The 20,745-nt window shown below is 37.9% G+C and overlaps 1 protein-coding gene across 3 annotated transcripts in view; it reads right to left on the bottom strand.

Annotated features, from left to right (window-relative positions):
• The window catches only part of CLGN (calmegin), a 29,888-nt gene extending 9,954 nt beyond the window's left edge, over positions 1 to 19,934 (bottom strand). For all 3 annotated transcript variants that reach the window (XM_086747841.1, XM_086747842.1, XM_086747840.1), the window contains exons 1-10: positions 19,899 to 19,934; positions 15,145 to 15,323; positions 14,183 to 14,253; positions 11,082 to 11,140; positions 7,875 to 8,016; positions 7,012 to 7,093; positions 4,446 to 4,638; positions 2,415 to 2,604; positions 1,689 to 1,802; positions 901 to 1,057 (exon numbers count right to left, since the gene is read on the bottom strand). In XM_086747841.1, coding sequence (XP_086603967.1) covers positions 901 to 1,057; positions 1,689 to 1,802; positions 2,415 to 2,604; positions 4,446 to 4,638; positions 7,012 to 7,093; positions 7,875 to 8,016; positions 11,082 to 11,140; positions 14,183 to 14,253; positions 15,145 to 15,306 — 1,170 coding nt within the window. In that variant the 5' untranslated portion in view covers positions 15,307 to 15,323; positions 19,899 to 19,934. The remainder of the gene's footprint in view (positions 1 to 900; positions 1,058 to 1,688; positions 1,803 to 2,414; positions 2,605 to 4,445; positions 4,639 to 7,011; positions 7,094 to 7,874; positions 8,017 to 11,081; positions 11,141 to 14,182; positions 14,254 to 15,144; positions 15,324 to 19,898) is intronic.
• Between the last annotated feature and the right edge of the window lie 811 nt (positions 19,935 to 20,745).

Raw genomic sequence — 20,745 nt, forward strand, 5'->3', positions numbered from 1 at the left:
TTGTATTACTTCTTCCTCTAGTGTCTCCTTGTGTAATATATAATTTTGGCTTTTGTTCATCAATATAGTATATAGATTTTTCTAAAGGGAACTGGTCAATATTTTGCAGCCAATGATAGGATCTTCTGAGGTAAGCATCTACTGTCCGGTGGCCTAAGACTGTAGGGGAACTATGTCCCGTGATCCACACGGTCCCTTTCCCCATATATATATATATATATATAAACAGACAGCTACTGTAACCAGAAGTGTTAAGGAAAATTTTAGGGAAGAAAAAAGTCAGCCTTACATTACCTGTGCAAATTAGAGGCAAATTTTGTTTACAAATGTGCTCCAGGATCTTAAGCTCAAAGAAATCAGATTCAAGTACTCCCCAAACATAATTAATACAAAGTAATTCTCTTTAATATCCGACTGTATCTCATATCTGGAGGGGAGGAGGGGAATTTAATCGTCCAGAATTGATGCTTCCACTAAAATTGAACTCATAAGTCAATCTGCTTAGTGAAAGGTTTCATTTTTTTTTAAAAAATAGCGTTCCTTTAAAAGACTCACTCTTAAAACCCCAACAAAAAAGATAAGTATATCACTAAATACTAACATAATTCAGAATACAATTCTACAGAGCATATTAAATAAATGGTACCAGTGCAAATTGTTGCAAAAGTAACTTTTAACGGAGAAATTGTTCTAATACAGGAAGCATTTCTATTTTCCAGTACACTTAAAGAAAAAAAAAAAGCAAGTTAAATAGAAAGCTGAAAATGTTTAGTGAGAGTGTTTAGACTCATTCTAAAATATAAACATACTGTATAAAAACCTAGATAAACATACTACTATTACTTGCCTGCTCTGTTGAACTCTGTACCTTTTAAAAATGACCTACAATATTGCTATTACCTGATAGTTAGGATTATCTATCATGGGTGCTTTCCATTTTCCTTTATAGTTTGGATTATTCTTCATGGGACGCACCCAGTGTCCACAACCAGGTGCAGTCTCACACTTAGGATTTGGAATCTGAGGGGCTTCCCACTCCCCATCCATTTCTTCATCCCTACATTAAAGAAAAAAAAAAATTACAAACAGCTGTTTTGAGATCAGACTGGTCTGAACACTAGCAGTCAGCCTGAAGTTAGGGGGTCCACACACATTTTGCTTTAACAACCTCAGAATTTTGACCGGCTTATAGATCTTTATCCAACAGTTGAGACACTTTTTTTTAAGGAGTGGTACACCCCTTTTTTTTTTTTTTTTTAAAGGTCACGTGTTTATAACTACCACAGCATGACTGAATGCAATTCTATTCCTTCATCTGCAGGCAGCCTGAAACACTTCTCCATAAGATGCTTAGAAATCCCTTTGAGAATATATGATGATTTCAAGTTATCAACTTAAACTGTTTCATGGTTTAACATTGTAGCAAATTCTTCCAAAGGGGTCTTTAATATTCTTTGTTTATACATCTTCAGAAAATAAAAGGCAGTTGGCATGTTCATCTTTTTCTAAAAGCAGCCTCTGAAAATAAAAAATAATCAGCTATACCTTACACATTCCAACTTACTACCTTCCAAATCTCATTGCCTTTTGATTGACTTCTGACCCACAACTCATAATCTGCCACACAGAATAGGCAGGTTTATCTACAAGACACATTAACAACCTACACTTACTGATCAAGTCCTTACCAGTCCTTCGGTTTTACTGCATTAGGGTCTGGAACATACTGTGGTTCATCATCAAGCCACCCCTCAGGCTTAACAGCATCAGGATCTTCTATTTTGGAAGGCTCATCTTCATCCCTTCAATTATAGACTTATGTTAGAAAAGACAGCAGCCTGACATGGAATGAACGCTCTATTCAGAGGACATGAAAGGGATGATTTGCAAAGGCACAGCAGAATTAGACACACTGATCATGAGATTTAGACATCCAATTATCTGTTTATAAATATTTGTATTATACCTACATTGTTTCAATGTACTAGTTAGCCCAGAAACTGCTGCCATCAACTGGCAGGTGTCAGTCAGGACTTCACATTAAGTTTTTCACTCCTCTTCCTGAGATGCTGTATGAACAGTAGTTCACACAGAAGGAAGTAGAAATCATTGAATGTAAAATAAGACTATATGGTGAAAAAACTCTCCTCCTAATCTTTCAGGTATAGTAATCTTAGTTATTAATTGCAACCATGGAGTGTACAAAATCAGCAAAAAGCAGTTTTTATTTATCTCTTTAGAAGATAACCAGATCCCTGTACTCACCCCAATTATGTTCTCAAACTCTAGTGCTTTTAGCCGTGAAACATATCCCAATTGTCATTAGCGAAAAAACCAAAATAAAAACAGTCAAATCTTTCAAATGAATAACCTGCATGTAAAAGGTATTGTACAGATAAAAACATTCTCCTTACCAGTCATCTGGCTTGACAGCATTTGGATCAGGTATTTTTGGTCTCTCATCCCAATCATCAGGCTTCTTATCACTAGGATCCTCTATTTCTTTGGGAGGGTTTATTGGAGGAACCATATCCTCAAGAAGACTTCCTTTGCTGACAACCGTTTGGTCGATTAACACTTCAAACGTATCATCTGGTTTTAGCACTAAATTGAAGAAATTTGTATTAAAGAAATAAGGGAAGCACTCATTTTACAAATATATTTAACCAAAACCTATATAGTAAGCATAGACTTAGACAAATAACAGCAAACAGGATAGTCACTAGGAGAGCAGGAGACAGACTGCCCACTCAGGTACTGGATCTCGACACAAAACATTAACGGTGCTACTATGGGGATGTACGACCAGCGTCAGGCCCCCGGAATGAAACCTCTAGCAAAATGAAAAGATGAAACATATCCAAGCACATTCTAAGAGATTTTTCAAAAATCTACTACTTGGCCAAAATTCTGCTTTATTTATTTAAAAACTTGGACAATGAAAGACTAACCTCTGCCCCAAAAGGCATCTCTGCTACCAAATTACAATTTCACACTTGAAAGCATGGAAACACATGAGCTGCATCAGTAACACAGCTGAAGGATCACCAAAGCAGTATTTGCTCTCAGATTCAAATCTGACAGCCATTTCCCTCAAAAGCCAGACTGTGAATACAGAAAATTCTCTTCAAATGTTTAAGTATTTTAGCAAGTGTGAGTAACTGAGAAGCCAGGGTCATAGAACTGAGGAGTCTCAGACTCAGTAACAGATATTGTATCCAGATCCATTTCTAATAACCACTGAGCACATTTATAAGTGCTTAGAAAGTATATTCAAATGTCCATTCAACACAAAGATTATTCCACTTTTATGACAGTTTTATAAAGACAGGTGATGAAAACCAGAGTAACAGTTTTACAATGACAGTCTGATAACATCTAATGCTCCTGCAGCCTAAAAGTTTTCAACAGTATTAAAATATCCATAAATGCAAAAATTAAACCCCCATATCACTTTAGATACAATACAAAATTGATTTTTAAATTTCTGTTATCAGTCACATAATGCATTAGAATCACATAGCTCTACAGAGCCTATTTGAACAACTGTAACAAAATAAATGCAATCCAAAGTTAAATATCTTTAATCATAATTTTTAATGAACAGTCCAAATTAAAGGAATGCATGCATTCCTTTACCACAAGAACAGTGTTTTGCTTCACTTACTCCTACTATTTAGAAGTGAAAGTTTGCTACGGCACACTACAGTAACCTATTTTTTAAAAAGAGTAAGTTTTCCCATTATTATTCAATGGAAGTTCAAAAGCACAGTCAATTTTGCTGGATTTGCAGTTGCCACAGATTAGCCCATTCTTCTCTGATTGTTTATTCTTCCTCAGAAATTAGAAAAAGGAGGAAAAAGGAACTACGAAATTAAACTTCAATCTCTGCTACACTGTTCATTGGTACAGAAAGAGATGTCACACCAATTAAAACCAGCCCATATCCATTCATCTTCAGAGAGTGGGGTAACATCTGTTCATGCACACTGCTGCAGATGCAGGTGTTACTGAGCTCTCTTACCATGCAGAGGAGAGCGGTGTGTGGCATGCTGCAGATTTAACTGAATTCCTGTGAACTCTGACACCTTCCTAGAATATTGGATAGTTGTGTCCACTAATATATTTCTTCAAAATATTTTGATAATGCTAAGTACTGAAAGTATTTCAATTGTTCACACTAAAGGCTGGCCATGGCTAATATTTTTTTCCTGTAACTGAATGTTAAACAGCAGCATTTCAAAGCCACTTTTATGTCCTGCAGTTAAGCTCATTAAATCATTTAAGCCCAAATAGTTAAGCAACCACCTCTCAGAATTAAGAGACTATTACAAATAAATAAGCAGACTCAAATACTTAAATACTCACTTCCATCCACTTCAGTGGACGGAAACACATTTTTAATTTCTCTTTTCCAATTTAAACTTAAAAGAATTAAACAATACCAAGAGTATATAGATGCGTCTTCTTGTCCATATAGAATTTTTTTAGGTCTACGTCAGGACGTTTTGCGTGCTTTTCATCATATTCTCCAGTTTTAGGATTCTTATGTCTGAAGATAAAGTGTAGTTTGTAATCTTCTCCACATTTATCTGGTCCAAACATAATAGTATAAGGTGTTTTGTCAAAAAAGTATTCCTGTAGAAGCAAGAAAGCTGAGTATGTGTTATACTGTACATTTTATGAAGCAAATTTGGGTACTTTTCATTGATGCTGTGGCATACAGCATAGTTACCCTTTTCTAAAAGGCAGCTGAAAACTGGTAAGGTAAACCATGAAAAGAATTGAACAGTCCTCTTGAGTTGCTGGGTGCTCTCTGTTCTCAGGGAATGGACTAACCACAGAGATCACTTAAGCCTCTTCAAAGATACGCCTATTTAGACCATACCCTTATGTTAAGCAGAAATGCTTGTCACAAATCAAAACACTCAAATATCTACAGCCTTCTACAAACACTACACTAAAAGATGGAAGGGAACTAGTTACTGTTCTTCACAATTTTATTTTTCGGTAAAGACAAAAGCCAGGATATTATTATCCAGTATTTTATGTCTTCTTATTCCACAGTAAACAACAACAACCACCAAGCCTGAAAATATCAGATATAGTTATTCCCCTTCAGAGTATGTTAAACGAAGCTGTTTAGATATGTCAGTATTTTGCAACTCCTTATCTGATTTTTGTATTTGGAATACACAGTAACATGCTACCTTATATTCTTAAGCAATCGCTTGAAGGAAGAAGAGCACTTCATTCTGATAAGTTTTCTTCTTGAAAGATATATTCTTACGTAAGTGTATTGTTTGAAATGAGTCTGTATTTTTAAATTTTTTGAATGCTAAGTAAAACATTTTCACTTTACGTACTACTGTTAAGTGGCTTTTCTTCACTGCTGGTTTGCAGGTCAGGCCAAGCAATGTTTTGAGCCTGTCCTGAGCAATCTCCTCTTCATTTTACAGATACACAGGGCTTCACTCCTGTTCTCCCCAGCACTTGAAAGTCAAGGTTATGGCCTCGTGGGTCAAGGCAGCAGCAACAGGCATAGACATCTCGCGGATAAAAGCACAGACGAAAAAATCTTACCCAGAGAGGAAATATGAATTCTGCCTGCACTCCTACTACATGTTTTTCCCAGACTATTCCTTATAGTTTTTTTTTCCATGAGCTTGCCTTTCTAGCTTACTGAATCTTGGTGAGCAAATGGTATAGCCTGATGCACCTCAAACTCAGCAACTTCTATAGCCTATACAGGTCATAACTGTGATTGCTCCACAAACTTCTGTTACTATACTACTGAATGCTGGCTCGACAACACCAGTGAGCCACAAACCTGTAGCAGTTAGGGTAGTCAGCTTTTAAGTGGCCACAGCAACCTGCTTCAGGATTGGAAGTACCCTTATCACTTCATGTTTGTACTGCCAAGTCAATTTAAGTTCCTCCTGGCTCACAACGTAACATTTTTAATTCACACTAGTCATCCCAAATCTGTCCAAACATGTAACCCTATTCAGTAACTGCTGCTCTGTACCAAAAGAACCAGCTCCCATCACAGCAGCTGCAGCAACTCTTGTATATATCAGCCATACCTACTTTATTAACACATTTGCATTGCACAAGATCCTAGGCCACAAATCACTGCCGCTTCTGAATGTGAAAACAAAAAAGTCGCTAAAATATCCTCTATCAGAGGCTAGACAGCCTATCTCTACACCCCAGTGTAGTGGCAGAAATATTAAAAGTAGAAACAGTTTGCATGTGCCAGAACTCAGACTTGCCTAGAACAGGCAGCATTTTAAGCCAGAAATACTTGATTGCATCGGCATAGTAATAAAAGAGTTCTGCAGACAGGTTTGGAAAGGGCAGGCAAGTTCACACCAATATATCGATAAGCAATCTACAAAACGGTCCAACATACTAAGTGACATTAACTTTTCACACCTGATCATTCAGACTTTTTCATGGGAACAGAGATTCTCCACCACTTCCAGTTTCTAAATCCAAGTAATGGCCCTTTCCAATATGCCGTGTTACTGCCATGCAGTAAACAAAACCTCACAAGTTATGAGCTGAGATTCTATGGCTTCTATTATTGCAGAAAGTCAGACTAAAGAGATGTAAAAGTCCTTTGTCCTGGATACTGCATATCACTCATGCAGAACTAAGAGGAGTATGTTAAGCACAGCAAACTGCTCCTTCTGATCTTCTGAAATTCACATTTTGAGATTTCTTCCATGAATATAGGCCTTAATAGCTTAATGAAAATCTAAAATTTTAAGTAAAATAAATGGAAATTAGAAGAAGAATAAAGTTATCAAATATTCCACCAGTACAAAATACACAACTCCAAAGGTTTTGTGTATATATGATCAATTTTATCTTCTGCTTAAGCATTTGGAAAGCTTTAAGAATTCAGGATGCATTAGGAATTAATTTCTTATTCACATTTCACCAGAACAATTATGCATTCCTCAAATGAACAACTGATAGTAATCGTTAAGTTAGAGGACATACCAGATTCAAGTCATCACTACTGGAGAGAAGTTTAATATATGCACCACCACAGTCAATGCCTTCCTGGAAATTCACTTCGTATCTGGACAAAGAGCAAGTTAAAAAACCAAAGTATCAGATAAATACAAATTAACTCCTAATCTGCAGTTCTAATTATGAATATATTAAGACTGTGTACTAGTCACTACTGTCAAAACACTTCTACATGACAAAAAGGTTTTAACTGCCACACAAGCTAATACAGCAGTGATGTCAGTCAAAAAAATGCCACAGTAGCAATCGCTACAGTTGATATCACCAATAAGAAAAGCTTCAAGGTGGTATCAACCAACATGCAGATATTACAGTAAAGTAGAAATGGGCAAGAGTTCTAGAAAGTTTGTGCCATCTTTGAAACCGCCCATACGAGACACTGAATTTAGCCAGAGGAGTTATCTGGGTGTGTCGATAAGTACAAAAAGCAAGTCTGAATATCAGAAAAAAGAGTAGTTATATTGCCATGGTGCTCATCATCACTAATATTGCTATAATGTGTTTAAAATTCAAGTTGCTTTTATGGAGCTACACAGAATTCTGTGATTTAGATCTTTTAGAGTAAGACTGAAAATTAATTAGCTCTCTCAGTAACCTTGTAAAATATTAGATTTATTTTTAAAAATATTTCAAAAGAGTTGAAGTATCACTTAACACTTGTACTACAATCTTACTTGATTGTTAAATCATTCATAGTTACAGTTCTGACAGCTCTGGATATGATAAGTCAATGCCCTATGAAGTCAGTATTTTTCTACAGAGATTCAGGTAACTTTGACTTAAAGATTTTAATAACAATAATAAAGTAAAAAACCCAAGGGATTACTTACTGAACAATCAAAGGTTTATTATCAAAAATAAATGCCTTTGTTAGCATAGTTGATATTGCATGATGCTTTGCCACAGATTTTAACACTAATCCTCTGTCTCCAGGCACTGTGTTTTCTTTCAGCTCTTCTACTTCCCATCTTCCTAAAACACAAACACAAGAGTCTTTGAAAAAAAATCTAGGCTGAAGTAAAGAAATCATAGACTTGTTCAAAACAGAGTTAACAGTAAACAAAGGCTAGTTGCCAAAGTAGGGAAGAAATCCTGACATCTGATGTCAAAGAAGTTAAACAATAATCATGCAATTCATTAGCAGTAATTCTACCCTAGATTTAAAAAAACATTACACAAGTCCAGCCTACACTTGCCCAAACTAGCTGCTCTAAACACTGGAATACAAAAAATATTTATGGTACAGAAATTTGCTGCTCACATCTATCAAATCAGTGACAGAATGTTTTAACCATCACTTTTCAAGAATTAGAAACCATTAAAATCCCAGCTCCGAAGTTACATGATAAAAACTGTGTCATGCCAAAGACCCACTTAACCCAATGTTCCGGCTCAGACAGCAAGAAGGAAAGAAAGCTCAGAGAAAAAGAGTGCAAGTAGCTGTAACAACAAGAAGTGACAAGCGCTCTCTTTTTTCTTTCCCCAAGTAGCTGTTTCTACAGCAGTAAAAATCCCAGTTTCATAACTGTTATAGCCAAAAGAAAGAGAATTATAAAAATCTCCGTTTTATGTGTAAACCAGAATTTTCCAACTGAAAAAAAGCCACCCATGTACTCCAAAGCAGGAGAGAACCACATCCTTACCATAAGTCACCCTAAACAATGAAATTGAATAGAAAAACATACGCAGTCAACATAAAACAGTTTTACATGACAAATTTTAATTAAGCTTACTGCACAAACCTGTAGCATGTGTGAATATCCACTGGACTTCTGTTGAATTGCAATATTGCAATATGAAAGAGTAATACATTTTAGATATGTCATTTTAGTCAAGCCTAATGCTTGCATTGCTAATAGAGACTGTTTCAAAGCTCTGGTTCATATTTAATGAGTTTTACTGTAAAAATCTATTTCAGCCTTAAGAAATTGGCAGATAATTAAAAAAAATACCTACACGTTGAGTATGCATAGCTCCTCAGAGAAAAGCCCACTCTCCTGTTTCACCAAAAAGGTATTCATTCTAACCAATTAAGATAACATTAGCTTTCAATATTTGAAAGCTAGCACATGTGTAAAGTACACATTATTCCTTGCTCTTCTCCAATTTACAGAGATCTACAAGAAAACTTCAATATTGTAGATCTGTATCTTTTGATTGTGGTATCCCACAATGCCTCGAGGAACATAAAATATTTCTCCACATTTTAGATTTGATCCCACCACCATCGTATAAAAGCGTTAGTCACAAGGCACCGTGTAAGCTACATATCTGCATTGTTCTTCCCCTCCAGCTTACACGGAATGAAAATCTTTCAGGTCAAATCTAATCACATGGGAGATAAAGCTTCCCTTCCCAAATATCTTTCCAGGAATTATCAGATTTGATCTTAAAAGACAAACAAGCAATCCTACAGATTTAAAAAAAAAAAATTATACAATTACAAATTCTCCAAGTTTGGGAAAAATACAATTGATTACACATGTGAGCAATATCCAAATAACAAGATTTCTAAAAGGGGGGTTACATTTTCTAAAAGATTAGTAGCACAAGATACCCTGATTTATTTTTCCAGGAATGAACACAGCACAAAAGAAAGACTACTTTTACAATTTACTGTAATCTTGAAAAAAAAAAAGTATGTGTCAATGTGAACAAAAGGAAGAAAACATAATGAGTTCTTCAGCATGTGTTTTAGAGAAGACTCATAAACCGTAAAATCTGAATGAAATAGCTATTTACTTTTCTTCAACTGAAGTGCAATTTGTGAAAGGTCATTAAGGAACAGCAGATGTGTGTGTCAACAACAAATCCCTAGTTTATTCTAGTTTGCTAAACAGGAGGGAGGAAAATTCCCTCCCCTTCAACAGGGCTCCTTCCTGGAAACTAAGACTAAGCAATTATGCCAGGCAGAAGACAACAACAACAACAAAAAACCCCAAAAAACCTGGAAAATAGTCCAAAAAAAGTCTTTTCACCACAGACTTCCTGAATGTTGAATTGCCTAGCTGTCTTTAAGCAAATATGACTGTTTTGACAACAGAGAATTTCTACCTAATATGAGGCCAAGTAATCAGAGAGACATCAGCTCTTCTAAGCATCTCATCTGTATGGATATCTCCCCTGCAACTTTTTTTTTTTACCAGTTATTTCTGGTAACTTTTCAACCTAAAAACATCTGTTCCATACTGTTCTGCACACCAAAGTCCTATAAGTTACATTTGCTTACCACTTTCAATTAACAATAATTTATTTCCTTTGACATAAGAGCAGTAGCAAATAATTTTCTTTTGCAGCAAAAACTTTCTGTTCTCACCACTTCCTCCTGAATTAAATAAATTCAGACTGCAAAATTATTCCCACAGATCACATATCTGTCAAACTGTTCAAATATACATTCAAGCAGGCAATTCTAGCCTAGGAATTTATAAGTCAAGTGCAAACCTCAATGATCAAAACAACTTTTTCATTATTACTTTCCTTTTTCTTAGACTACTGTAGAATAAACTGTACAAGAACCACTGGGGAACCTTACATTCAGACACAGACAATCTGAAAAAGTATTTTAAAGAAAAACTTCGTTCAGTTTAACTTTTTGTTTCAGAGGCTAGACTGGGAAATCAACTCATGAATCTGTAGGACAGATGCAACAACAGCTAACATGCTGCTTTAGAAATGTCTTTAACAACTGAAATGGAAGCAGTAAATCTCTCTGACACGGTTTCAGAGAAGGTAGCTCTCAAGCAGCACTACTCATAAACAATGAATATTGAATATTCAGATGCCAAAGGGTATTCTAGTATCGTTCATTGCAATAGATTGTTGAGATGATAAAAAAGACCATCTTCACACTAAGTAATCCAATGAGCAACACTTCACATCTCAGTTTCAGGACAACAGTCATTACACAAACTAATATATTTTTGACCTATGTCACCTAGCTTTTCAAAGACAAGTTCACTTTAAGGGGTACTTATTTTTCAGAGTAATAGAACATCAGAAACTATGTAGTGGAAGTAAACATTAAAACTGCTTACCATCATATTTAGCAATGTTATCATCTGTGTCTTCTTTCTTGGTTTTAGACAACACCCACCTAAAACAAGACGTGCACTGGTCATTTAACTTTCTACGCAGTGCTGTATTACTTCATAAGCACAGGAAAACCAGCTTTCCCTTCTAGGTTGTGAACCTGTGGTAATGACTGACAGTCAGCACCATGGAACTTTGTGTAGTTCAAAGAGCATGAACTGAAAAATTAAAATAGGTTAGTCTAATATAGCACATCAAAATATTTCCTAAGAATGTGAACCAATATACAATTAGAAATCTAAAGTAATTCAAATACTCTGAATAAACTGCAGTTTTATATACAAGCAGAGTTTGGCAGGCTGTAAGAATATTATGTAAGCACATAATGTCAAAAAAATATGTGGAGAATAGCAAGGTTCAAGTGTAAAACCTTCAAAATTATAAGGAAAGGGGAAAAAAAAAAAGATCACCCAGGAAACCTTACCACTATCTGACAGTAACAGTACACATGCATAGCAGAGGGCAAAAGAAAAGGTAAGAGTGCCCAAACGACAAATGCAGTTAACACTGAACAGATTCCAAACGTATTGCACATAAAGGATCCCAACAGGGCAAACAAACTCCTGATCTCCTTGATACTATGAACAAGGTAAACTCAGCCTACCAAATTGAGGTTACCAAAAAGATATGCACGTATCCTACATACACAGTGTTCATTTGGAGGAGAAAAGAAAAAAAAAAAAAAGGAAAAAACCTCTCATCTAGTTATACAGTGGTTCTACCCTGAGCCATGCACAGGAACATCTTAAGCCAACAGTGTTGCTGAACTCTTCATTGTATTAACTACAATAGTACATTCTCACGATTAGTTCTGTAAAGAACTATTCTCATTCATTTTGAACTTTCCCCTTCAGAGTATTTCAGGGATGAATACTTTATCTTTTCTGCTTGACCTTCAGCCAGATTCGTCCACTCTTAACACAGATGCTGGAAAAGCTTCAGAGTACAAACGGCAAACTAGATCCTTGGTCTACCAGGAGAAAGACCAACGAGGAGATAACACATCTCTGAAGTCAGGCACAAGATTTTCAAGGCCCATTTTCAAAAAAGCTACTCTATTCTGGTGATTCACCCAGTCAATTTATATGTACTCTTTTCTCCAGTCTTAGAGAAGAAAGGCAACATGCTACTTACTTTCTCATACATCTTAGTTCTATATTTGTTATTCTTATGTAAACTATGTACAACTGGATCAAAAAATCTGAAGCATTGTAGCTAAAGCTTTAAATATTAGATTTAGTACAAACTAATCTTTGAACAGATCTCACAAAGCTAGAAATTGAGATGAATGGTATCATTCAAGCATCCAAGTTAATTTTTTGCATTTGTTCATCACTGTTTTCAGTTGTTTGAGGTTTTTTTTTAAGCAACCATTATCACTTCTACTACCTAATTTTTCCTATTATCATTGGTACTACTTTTGTATTGCACTTAACATTTAGAAATGACATATCATTAAGACAATTGATAGACTGAAGATAAGAGCTTGTTAACTTGTTTTCCTTCTACATTTGGTCTAAATATGAAAGAAACATAAGAAAATAGGAAAGAACATAATGTGAGTAATGACAGACTAATGTTCAGTGGCCTAATGCTCCCTGCAACTCTACAGAAGAGAATAGCTTAGAAAAATTGGAAAAAGGAAGTAAAAGACTCAGTCTTACAAAAATTACTGGTGCCTGCTACCATGCTATTTTGTTTACATTTTTGTTTACAGTTGTGCATCCTCAGACATATGTGTCTTACAGCAATTGGATCTCAGCCTTCTCACAGGAAGTAGCACACAGGCAGCTTTAAGTTCTACCATAATGAATGTATCATATTGCATCTCCTTTCACCTCTCTGTCTGGCTTTCCAGAGGAGAGTTAGTTTTTGTTCCATCAGTTTTATAAAATACGAACACATTTTTTTCACAAATCAAGAGACAGCGCTTTTTTTCAACAGCATCAAAATATATGGAAAAAAAATACCAGTAACAAGACCTGATTTGCCACTAAAATGACAAGAGACTTACCAGAGACTTACCTTCACAATTTAAAAGCTTTGCTCCTAGCAAGAAAGTACTCTAACAACTCATCACACCAGCTCTTACTAAAGACATTTCTACTGCATTCACAGATTCTACCTGGATGCACGCTTACTTAACTTGAGCCAGTGACAGTATGCTAACCTGGCTTGATTCAAAAAAGAAAAGTCAATGATTATACAGATCACATTTACATGGTGCTCATCTGGTTTTCCTTGGTAGTCTACATCATGTACATCTGAGCTAGAAAGCAGACTGAAAGCCAAGTTGTTTTCCAACTGTAAGTAGTAAGTCTATTCCAGAAATTGAAAGCAGTGTATTATATTCACTTATTGACAGTGCATTGGTGGCAACTGACTACAGCTCACAATACACAGCTTTTCATCAAGCAACACAAGTCACCCAGCAGCAGTTACACCTTACATTGCCATACTGTCAGAAGAAACTTAAGTCACAGACAAGACAAGAATTTCTGGCTTAAGTATTGTTGAGATAAACATGAAGATTATTCCTACTTAGGAACACTTCAGTAGTCTCATAAATATCTAATTCTTATTGAGTATGGGCAGTAATACAATAAAAATCTGATTAAAAAAGTCTTCCCCAATAGAGGTTTTATCTATAATGCTGAAGGCACTGCCTTCTTACACATACCTAAGCACACACGAACAGGAAGAAAGCTTGCTACTGCAATGTGACGGCTACCCACTTCACCTTGCAGCTAGTTAAACTCCACTGGCTAAATTTTTAAATTGTAATATTTTTCCTAATGTCCATAAACCCAGAGTTTATTAAAAGCTTCCTTAAAACACAAAAAATAGCTACATACCTGAAATGTTAACTGTCCAGCTTAACATTTTGATGTATTTGGAGCAAGCTTTACCAGCCTTCCCAATTCTAACCCCTGTAAAAATTAATTTTTATAAAGATACTAGCAGAAAAATGAATACAAAATAAGTCCTGCCACCTTAAGTTAAACTGCTAAAAGTGAAACTTTATAATTTTAAGGCATAAACTTACCCAGAAAACACACCATCAAAGGTTTCTGTAAAATACACTTCTCCAGTTGGCTTTGGGGTCTGGTACACAACCTAAAAAGACATGCACAGATGGGTTGTAACAAACTACAATTTTTCATGTGAAATACACTATTACACCTCCAGAAGTAGTCCACCCAGACAGACCATCAGATTTTATTCATTAGAAACATGTAGCAGCATAAAACACCTTTCCCCACCCCCCACCATGCCCCTCATTTCTACAGTTTGGGCACATTCCTCTAATAGTGAGCAATTTCACATCTGTGAATTTTAAAACTTGCTTCCTGTGTTTAAAACTCATAACTAAAGTAATGTTACACATCCTACGGGTAACAAAATCCCAGAAAATTTACTGAACTTGCACCAGTACTCTGCTTCCTCCCTATCTCTTTCTGTACATTCTTCTTTTTTCCTACCTGGTACATTACAATTGGACTACACAGTAAAAAGTTGAAAAATATTCTACTAATATTGCCCACATCTATTATGAAGTATAGCATAACAAACACAGAAAGATTTTCTGGGAATAAAGACAGTGTCAAAATGCAGCTGCGACTGACAAAATCAAGAAACCGGTCAAAAGTAAAAATGTCAGTAAGACCAAGATGCTTTCTTCTCTAGAAATGATATGTTAGGACTTACAACAAAAGGTTGTCTAGATGGACACACAGACTAGCAAAACCTTCTTCATGACTATCCACCACAGACAGGAGATCTGATTTTACACTTCGGCATAGCAGAATCATTCACTAAGCCTGTCCTACCTGTCACATACAGCAGCCAAAAAACTCAGACTGCTGGGTTTGATACCCACTCAGTTGTCAACCGCATTTTAACTTGCTCTTTTTTTTTTAAATGCATTTGTCCACCAATTTCTCTACTAGTTATAACTCTGCATCTTGTAATTAAACAAGCTTTAACTAAAGGCATCTGCAATCTTACCTCTAAGGAAGATTTATCTCTGTCAACATCAGCGTCTTGAGACTGCTTGTCAAAATCTTCCACTTCAACATCTGCATCCAGGGTTTCTTCATTTTCAACTTCTGCAGTCACTGAGCTAATTATCAGGACACCCAAGCACAGCCAGTCCCACTGGAAGTGCATCCTGGTTATCTGAAGAACTGAAAGTTTGAATTTTTAAATATTATTGGAAGGATATTATCTATTTCAATTTTACCCCAGACTTTATCTACAAAAGGGAAAAAAAAAATCACACTAAAATAATGAGAAATAAAGTATTGTCACTATAGTATTGTAGTAAAGTGCTATATCTTAATTTGAAAAATTACTTGCTACACAGCCCTGACTCAGACTTTTTTCCCTTCCTGTTCTCCCTATGGAAGCACTCGTAGCCTATTCCTTTATCTAGCAAGAATTTGACTGCAGTACATCTGCATTTTTAATAACTAAGACAGACTGCTTTTATTTTTCTCATTCGTTAACAATCTGAACAAGTAATCAAATTGAATCAGTCTCTACAGTGTAACAGAAAGTAACATCCTTTTTGTTAGGGAAAATAAAATTGATAGACTTAGGATGTATTGTTATCCACTGTCAGAATTACTTATATGTATTCAGCTCTTCTTCCACTGTCTATGCTTAGATGAGTGCAGAGTTATACCAACTCCAGCTTAAGTTTCAAAAGAACATAAGGTTGTTTCAGAAAACATTTCCTGTTTCAAAATTATCCAGTAAGTGTAAAAGTTGAAGCTTAAGTGCAAGTATCTTTCTAATTTCAGGGAAACCTGTAAATCTTTTATCTGTGTAAGTACGAATGGCAATAGCAGATAAGTACCCCATCCTCTCAATCTAATCTGCTGAAAAAAAGAGAAAAGATTCTTGCCCAGTATTTTTTGCGTCACATCTGTAACACATACAAATCCAGTTTTATATTAGAGTACCCAGTGGTTTGGAGCAGTGTAGCATCAAGCACCTGCCTATGCAAGTTTCATCAATGGACTTGCCGAAAATGCTTCTTTCTGAATTTGTTCTTGTCTGGATTCGGAAATAGAAGGAAGATAGATTCTAGCTACCACTGCACAGGTATATTTATCCTTTCCCTCTTACCCACTTCTATCCACAGTGAGTTTAAAAAGAAAGAAATACTGGTATCTAGTTTGCTATTGTAACACATTTTCAAACCTTGCATTATTTTTAGCCACTACTAATCACACTAAATATTCTGCTACTGAGGTGCTTTCCACTCCTGAGAAAGCAGTCACTCTTAGTTGCATCATCGCTCTTTAGAGATTAAATTGTTTACCACTACAACTCTTTTCTTCTCAGTTTTATCAGATTAGCTAAGCAACTCAAATATTAGAATTGCACCAGTAATTATTTGTCACTCAAACATTAGAACTGCACCAATAATTATTTGTCAATCAATTCATAACACCTGTCAAGTTCTATCAAGCAACACATACAGGGATCAAACAGTATCAGGGCTAAAAACCGCCACATCTCAGTATGACTGTACTACAAGTGTCCAAATAGAGAACTAATTTTTTTTCCTATTTCTTTTAAGATCTATTAATTTAATACTGACTGCATTGATTAGGTTTAGAGCCAAAACCCAAAAGTATCATAAAGAAGTGTTTCACACACTAGTACTACGTCAATATTAAGAAATCGGGACTTTTCACCCTGCTGTCTATTTTGCTTGAGGGTGGCAAGTCCATGGTTCCCTCTTTTTTTCAGTTTATTAACACAGTGAGTGATACATCTCAAAAGTTATGTGCAAATTTTACTAAGTGGGTTGAGTTTTTTTGGTGCTTTGGGGTTTTTTTGTTTGTTTTTTTTGTTGGGTTTGGTTTTGTTTTTTTTTATTTTTTATTTTTAATTTTAGTTAAGTATTACAGATACTGTTAATTCATAGACCTCCCTGGCAATTCTAGAATTCAAAAATAATCCTGGCCTGAAGATTTAAAGTCTTTCAGTTTATCATACGTGAACATTCAATCTTATTGTGTACTTTTGAATACCTTTGTCTGAAGGGTATCACACTCAGTTTTACCACCCCCATTTTCTTGTTCTTGATCATCATATTAGCACAAACAGTTGAAGAATTTCACATCAATACCTTCCAGGACTCCTTAACTCTTAGCTGAAATGGCATATATTAATCAGGTATCGGACTTGCTTTTTTAGTCTAAATCTTGCCTGCCTTACTTTAGCTAGTTTGTCACGCAGGTGGTCTCCTCCTCTTCTCCTAAAGCAGATGAAGAGTTACATCCTTCGTCAATACATTTCAGGTGTATTTTGTGTATGCCTTTCACTTACGTAGCTGTAATTTACTGTAATTAGCCCCATCCACTTTCGTTCCATACACAGACTAGCAAGGGCATCCAAGAAACCACACTAGTACTCACCTTTCCACACGGTTCCCTTCCAAAACTCCTGACTCTTTTAAGCTTTTTCACTTCATTCATGTTGTCTTATCACTACTCCGTGATTCTAGTCTAGGACACTCCTAACTTCCTTCAGTCTTCAATAACACCTCTTACTTTTCCCTTCCAGAAGGGGAGGCATACTTTTTTTGACCAATCTCATCTTAAAATAGTCCCAGAAACACTGAAATGCATTATTAAGAACAGCTATAGTTATCACTCAATTGACAGGCAAAGACTGTTTCAAACAAGACCATTACGTCTTTTACTTTGTGAACTCTACCAGCACTAGTCTTAGAATTTAAAATCTTTCAACTAAGCCAGAGCTTCCAGTCTCAAAACTGAACTTCACACTACACATTTAACTGCCCTTAAAAATCTATTGAATCTTCCCAATTAACACATTAAGATCTACGAAAAACTTTTCTTATTCTTTCCTCAAGGGGATCATAAAAACATAAAAACAAAAGGGTCCCCACTGGTAAAAGTTCTTCAGCAGAACAAAACAAATTAGTCCAGTCTACAGTGCTCAGACAAATTCTGAGCATGTTTACTAGCAGTCTTGGCCTAAACACCAAAGACCAGTGACTTCCAAACCATCTTTCAAGGAGCTACAGCAAACAGGTAACTCCAAAACCATACATCTTGACCATAGTTTCCATTAGGAATGTGATATAGCTATAGTATGACCCATGAGAGAACTGGATAGCCCTCCTTCACTCTGAAAAGCCATAATCATAGAAGTTGAGTCACAGAAATCTACCCAATAATAATTACATCTCCAAAACATGATTCCCAATAGTTCCTTTGAGGATGGGCAGCTTATATTCAACTTTCTCTAGATAAACATATTGACAATTCTGTCAATATCTAGAACTTCAGACCTGTAATTTTAAATTTAATTTCTGCATAGCTTGGCCACTCTTTACCATTCGAACGTGAGTAACTACAGCACATCTACACATCAGTAGTGACATTTGAGCCAGCAGTTCTATTGCAAAGCATGCTCTTGGGACCAGCAACAGTGCTGCAACATCAGCATAATATTGCACCTGAAGTAACAAGCCACTGTTTCTGAGACACATACTAGGATTTAGGAAAGGCAATTAGCATAAACTGAAAGAATATTCTGACTGGATATTGGATTTTTTTTTTCCCTCCATGTGGGCAGGCCAGCAGTGGTACAGGCTGCCTAGTCTCTGTCTTTGAGGTTTTCCAAGATCAACTGGATAAAGTTCCAAGCAATCTAAACCAGCCTCAGAGCTGACTCTGCCCTGAGCAGCAGGTTGGAGTAGAGACGTCCTGGGGTCCCTTCCCACCTGAATGATTTGATTTCTACAGATAATGGCACTGTGCTTCTATGGGCAACCTGTGCCAGTGTTTCACCACTCTCATTGTAAAAAATCTCTTATCTCTACTCTAAGTCTATCCTCTTTTAGTTTAAAAGCATTACACCTCATCCTATCACAACAAGCCCTGTTAAAAGCTTGTCCCCATCTTTCCTACAGGGGCCCTTTAGGTACTGGCAGGCCGCTATAAAGTCACCCTGGAGCCTCCTCTTCTCCAGGCTGAACAGCCCCAGCTCTCCCAGCCTGTCCTCACACCAGAGGTGCTCCAGCCCTCTCATCATTTTAGCTGCATCGGCATCAACCTGACCCAAGACAGCACCCAGCTGAAACTGCTCAATTAAAAGCACCCAGGAGTTTTAGACAGTTCTTTGTTCTTCCTTTATTTTGTGTGAAAATTCTACTTTCCCCTCTTTTGCTGAGGTGTTGAAGACATAGCACTGAAACAAACACTACAAGTGTCATTTAGCAATCACTCAAGCCACAGTGCTGTACTCGTGCCTGGGTAAGACCTCTAGGAAGAGGTTACTTTTCAAGTAAAAAAAAAAAAAAAAAAAACCAACCAAAAAACCCTGGGTCAAGCGGCCCCTCACTGTTCAGGCAGTGCCCCAAACCAACCCTCCTCCCACATTTCACACCGAGACCGGCTGTCGGAGGACCGCGACGGGAGGACGGCCGCGCTCCCCCTGCTCGACCGCTCTGCTCTGGCGTGGGGCCGAGCCCCGACCCCCTACAGCTCAGGCTGCCGCTCCCAGTCTCCCCCCAGACCCCCCAGCCCGCCGCGGGCAGCACAACGGCCGGTAACGGCCGCCGCTGCAGGGGGCCGACACGCACCCTCCCGCCGCCGCTCCTCCCCGCCTTGGTTATCAAACACCGCGACGCAGAGAGCACCTACCCAGCCCCGAAGCGGGGCGAGAGGCAGCGGCAAGCCCCGCACACCCCCTCCCCGCGGCAGGCCGATTACCGGCGGTAAAATCCCCTCCGCTCCCCGCTGAGCGAACGCGGCCGCTTTTCCCAGGGCATCGCCGGCTGCGCATGCGCGGGGACGCGGGCGCCCAGCAGCAGGTGCCGCCGCTCCGCCCAAGCCAATGAAGGCGCAGCAGGCTCGGCCCTGCCCAATCCGCGCGCGAAACACGCCCTCACCCGGCCGCCGCTGTGCGGGTGTGTAGGCGAGGACGGCGGGCAGGTAACTCCGCCAATCGAGAGCGCCCTCCGTGCCCTCTACGCCAATGGCGTCTCGGCGCGCGGGTGCCCGCCTCCCCGCACGTGGTGCCCGAGCCAATCGGCGGGCAGCGCCTTCCCAGGCTGCCCCTCGGCTTCGCCGCTGCGACGCCATTTGGCGGCCAGGCTCGACCTGGAGGAGGTAGGGCAGCCTTTCCCCGCCAGAATCGGCCTCTATTGAGGAAAAGCTGCCAGGAGAGACGGCAAATTCAATTACATTGCAGTTTTTTAGATAGACTCTGCCGCCGTGGCCGCAGTCAGTGGGAGCGTACATTCATGCGTGCCGGTATCGTGCTCCACGTGCCTGCGGTGGGTGATCGGGGCAGATTGACATGACAGCTTCTCCATCGCGAACTGGAGCAATTTAGCTCAAATTAGTAAAGCCCTTTATTACAGCTGGAGACTCAGCCTAGCGATCCAATCAACATTTGAGGGATCGCTAAGCAGAGCAGCTATTGCATTAATTCCTGACTGATTTTTTTTTTTAAAGCCTCACCCAGGCCTGCTGAACACAGCAGGTACAGAGTTGCCACTCGGAGGATCTTTCTGGCCTGTCTCAAGCACCTTTACGCTCTTGGCAGTGTGCAATT

This window comes from Chlamydotis macqueenii, chromosome 4 (genome assembly GCF_036417535.1).
Source record: "Chlamydotis macqueenii isolate bChlMac1 chromosome 4, bChlMac1.mat, whole genome shotgun sequence".
In the NCBI taxonomy this organism is placed as follows: Eukaryota; Metazoa; Chordata; class Aves; order Otidiformes; family Otididae; genus Chlamydotis; species Chlamydotis macqueenii.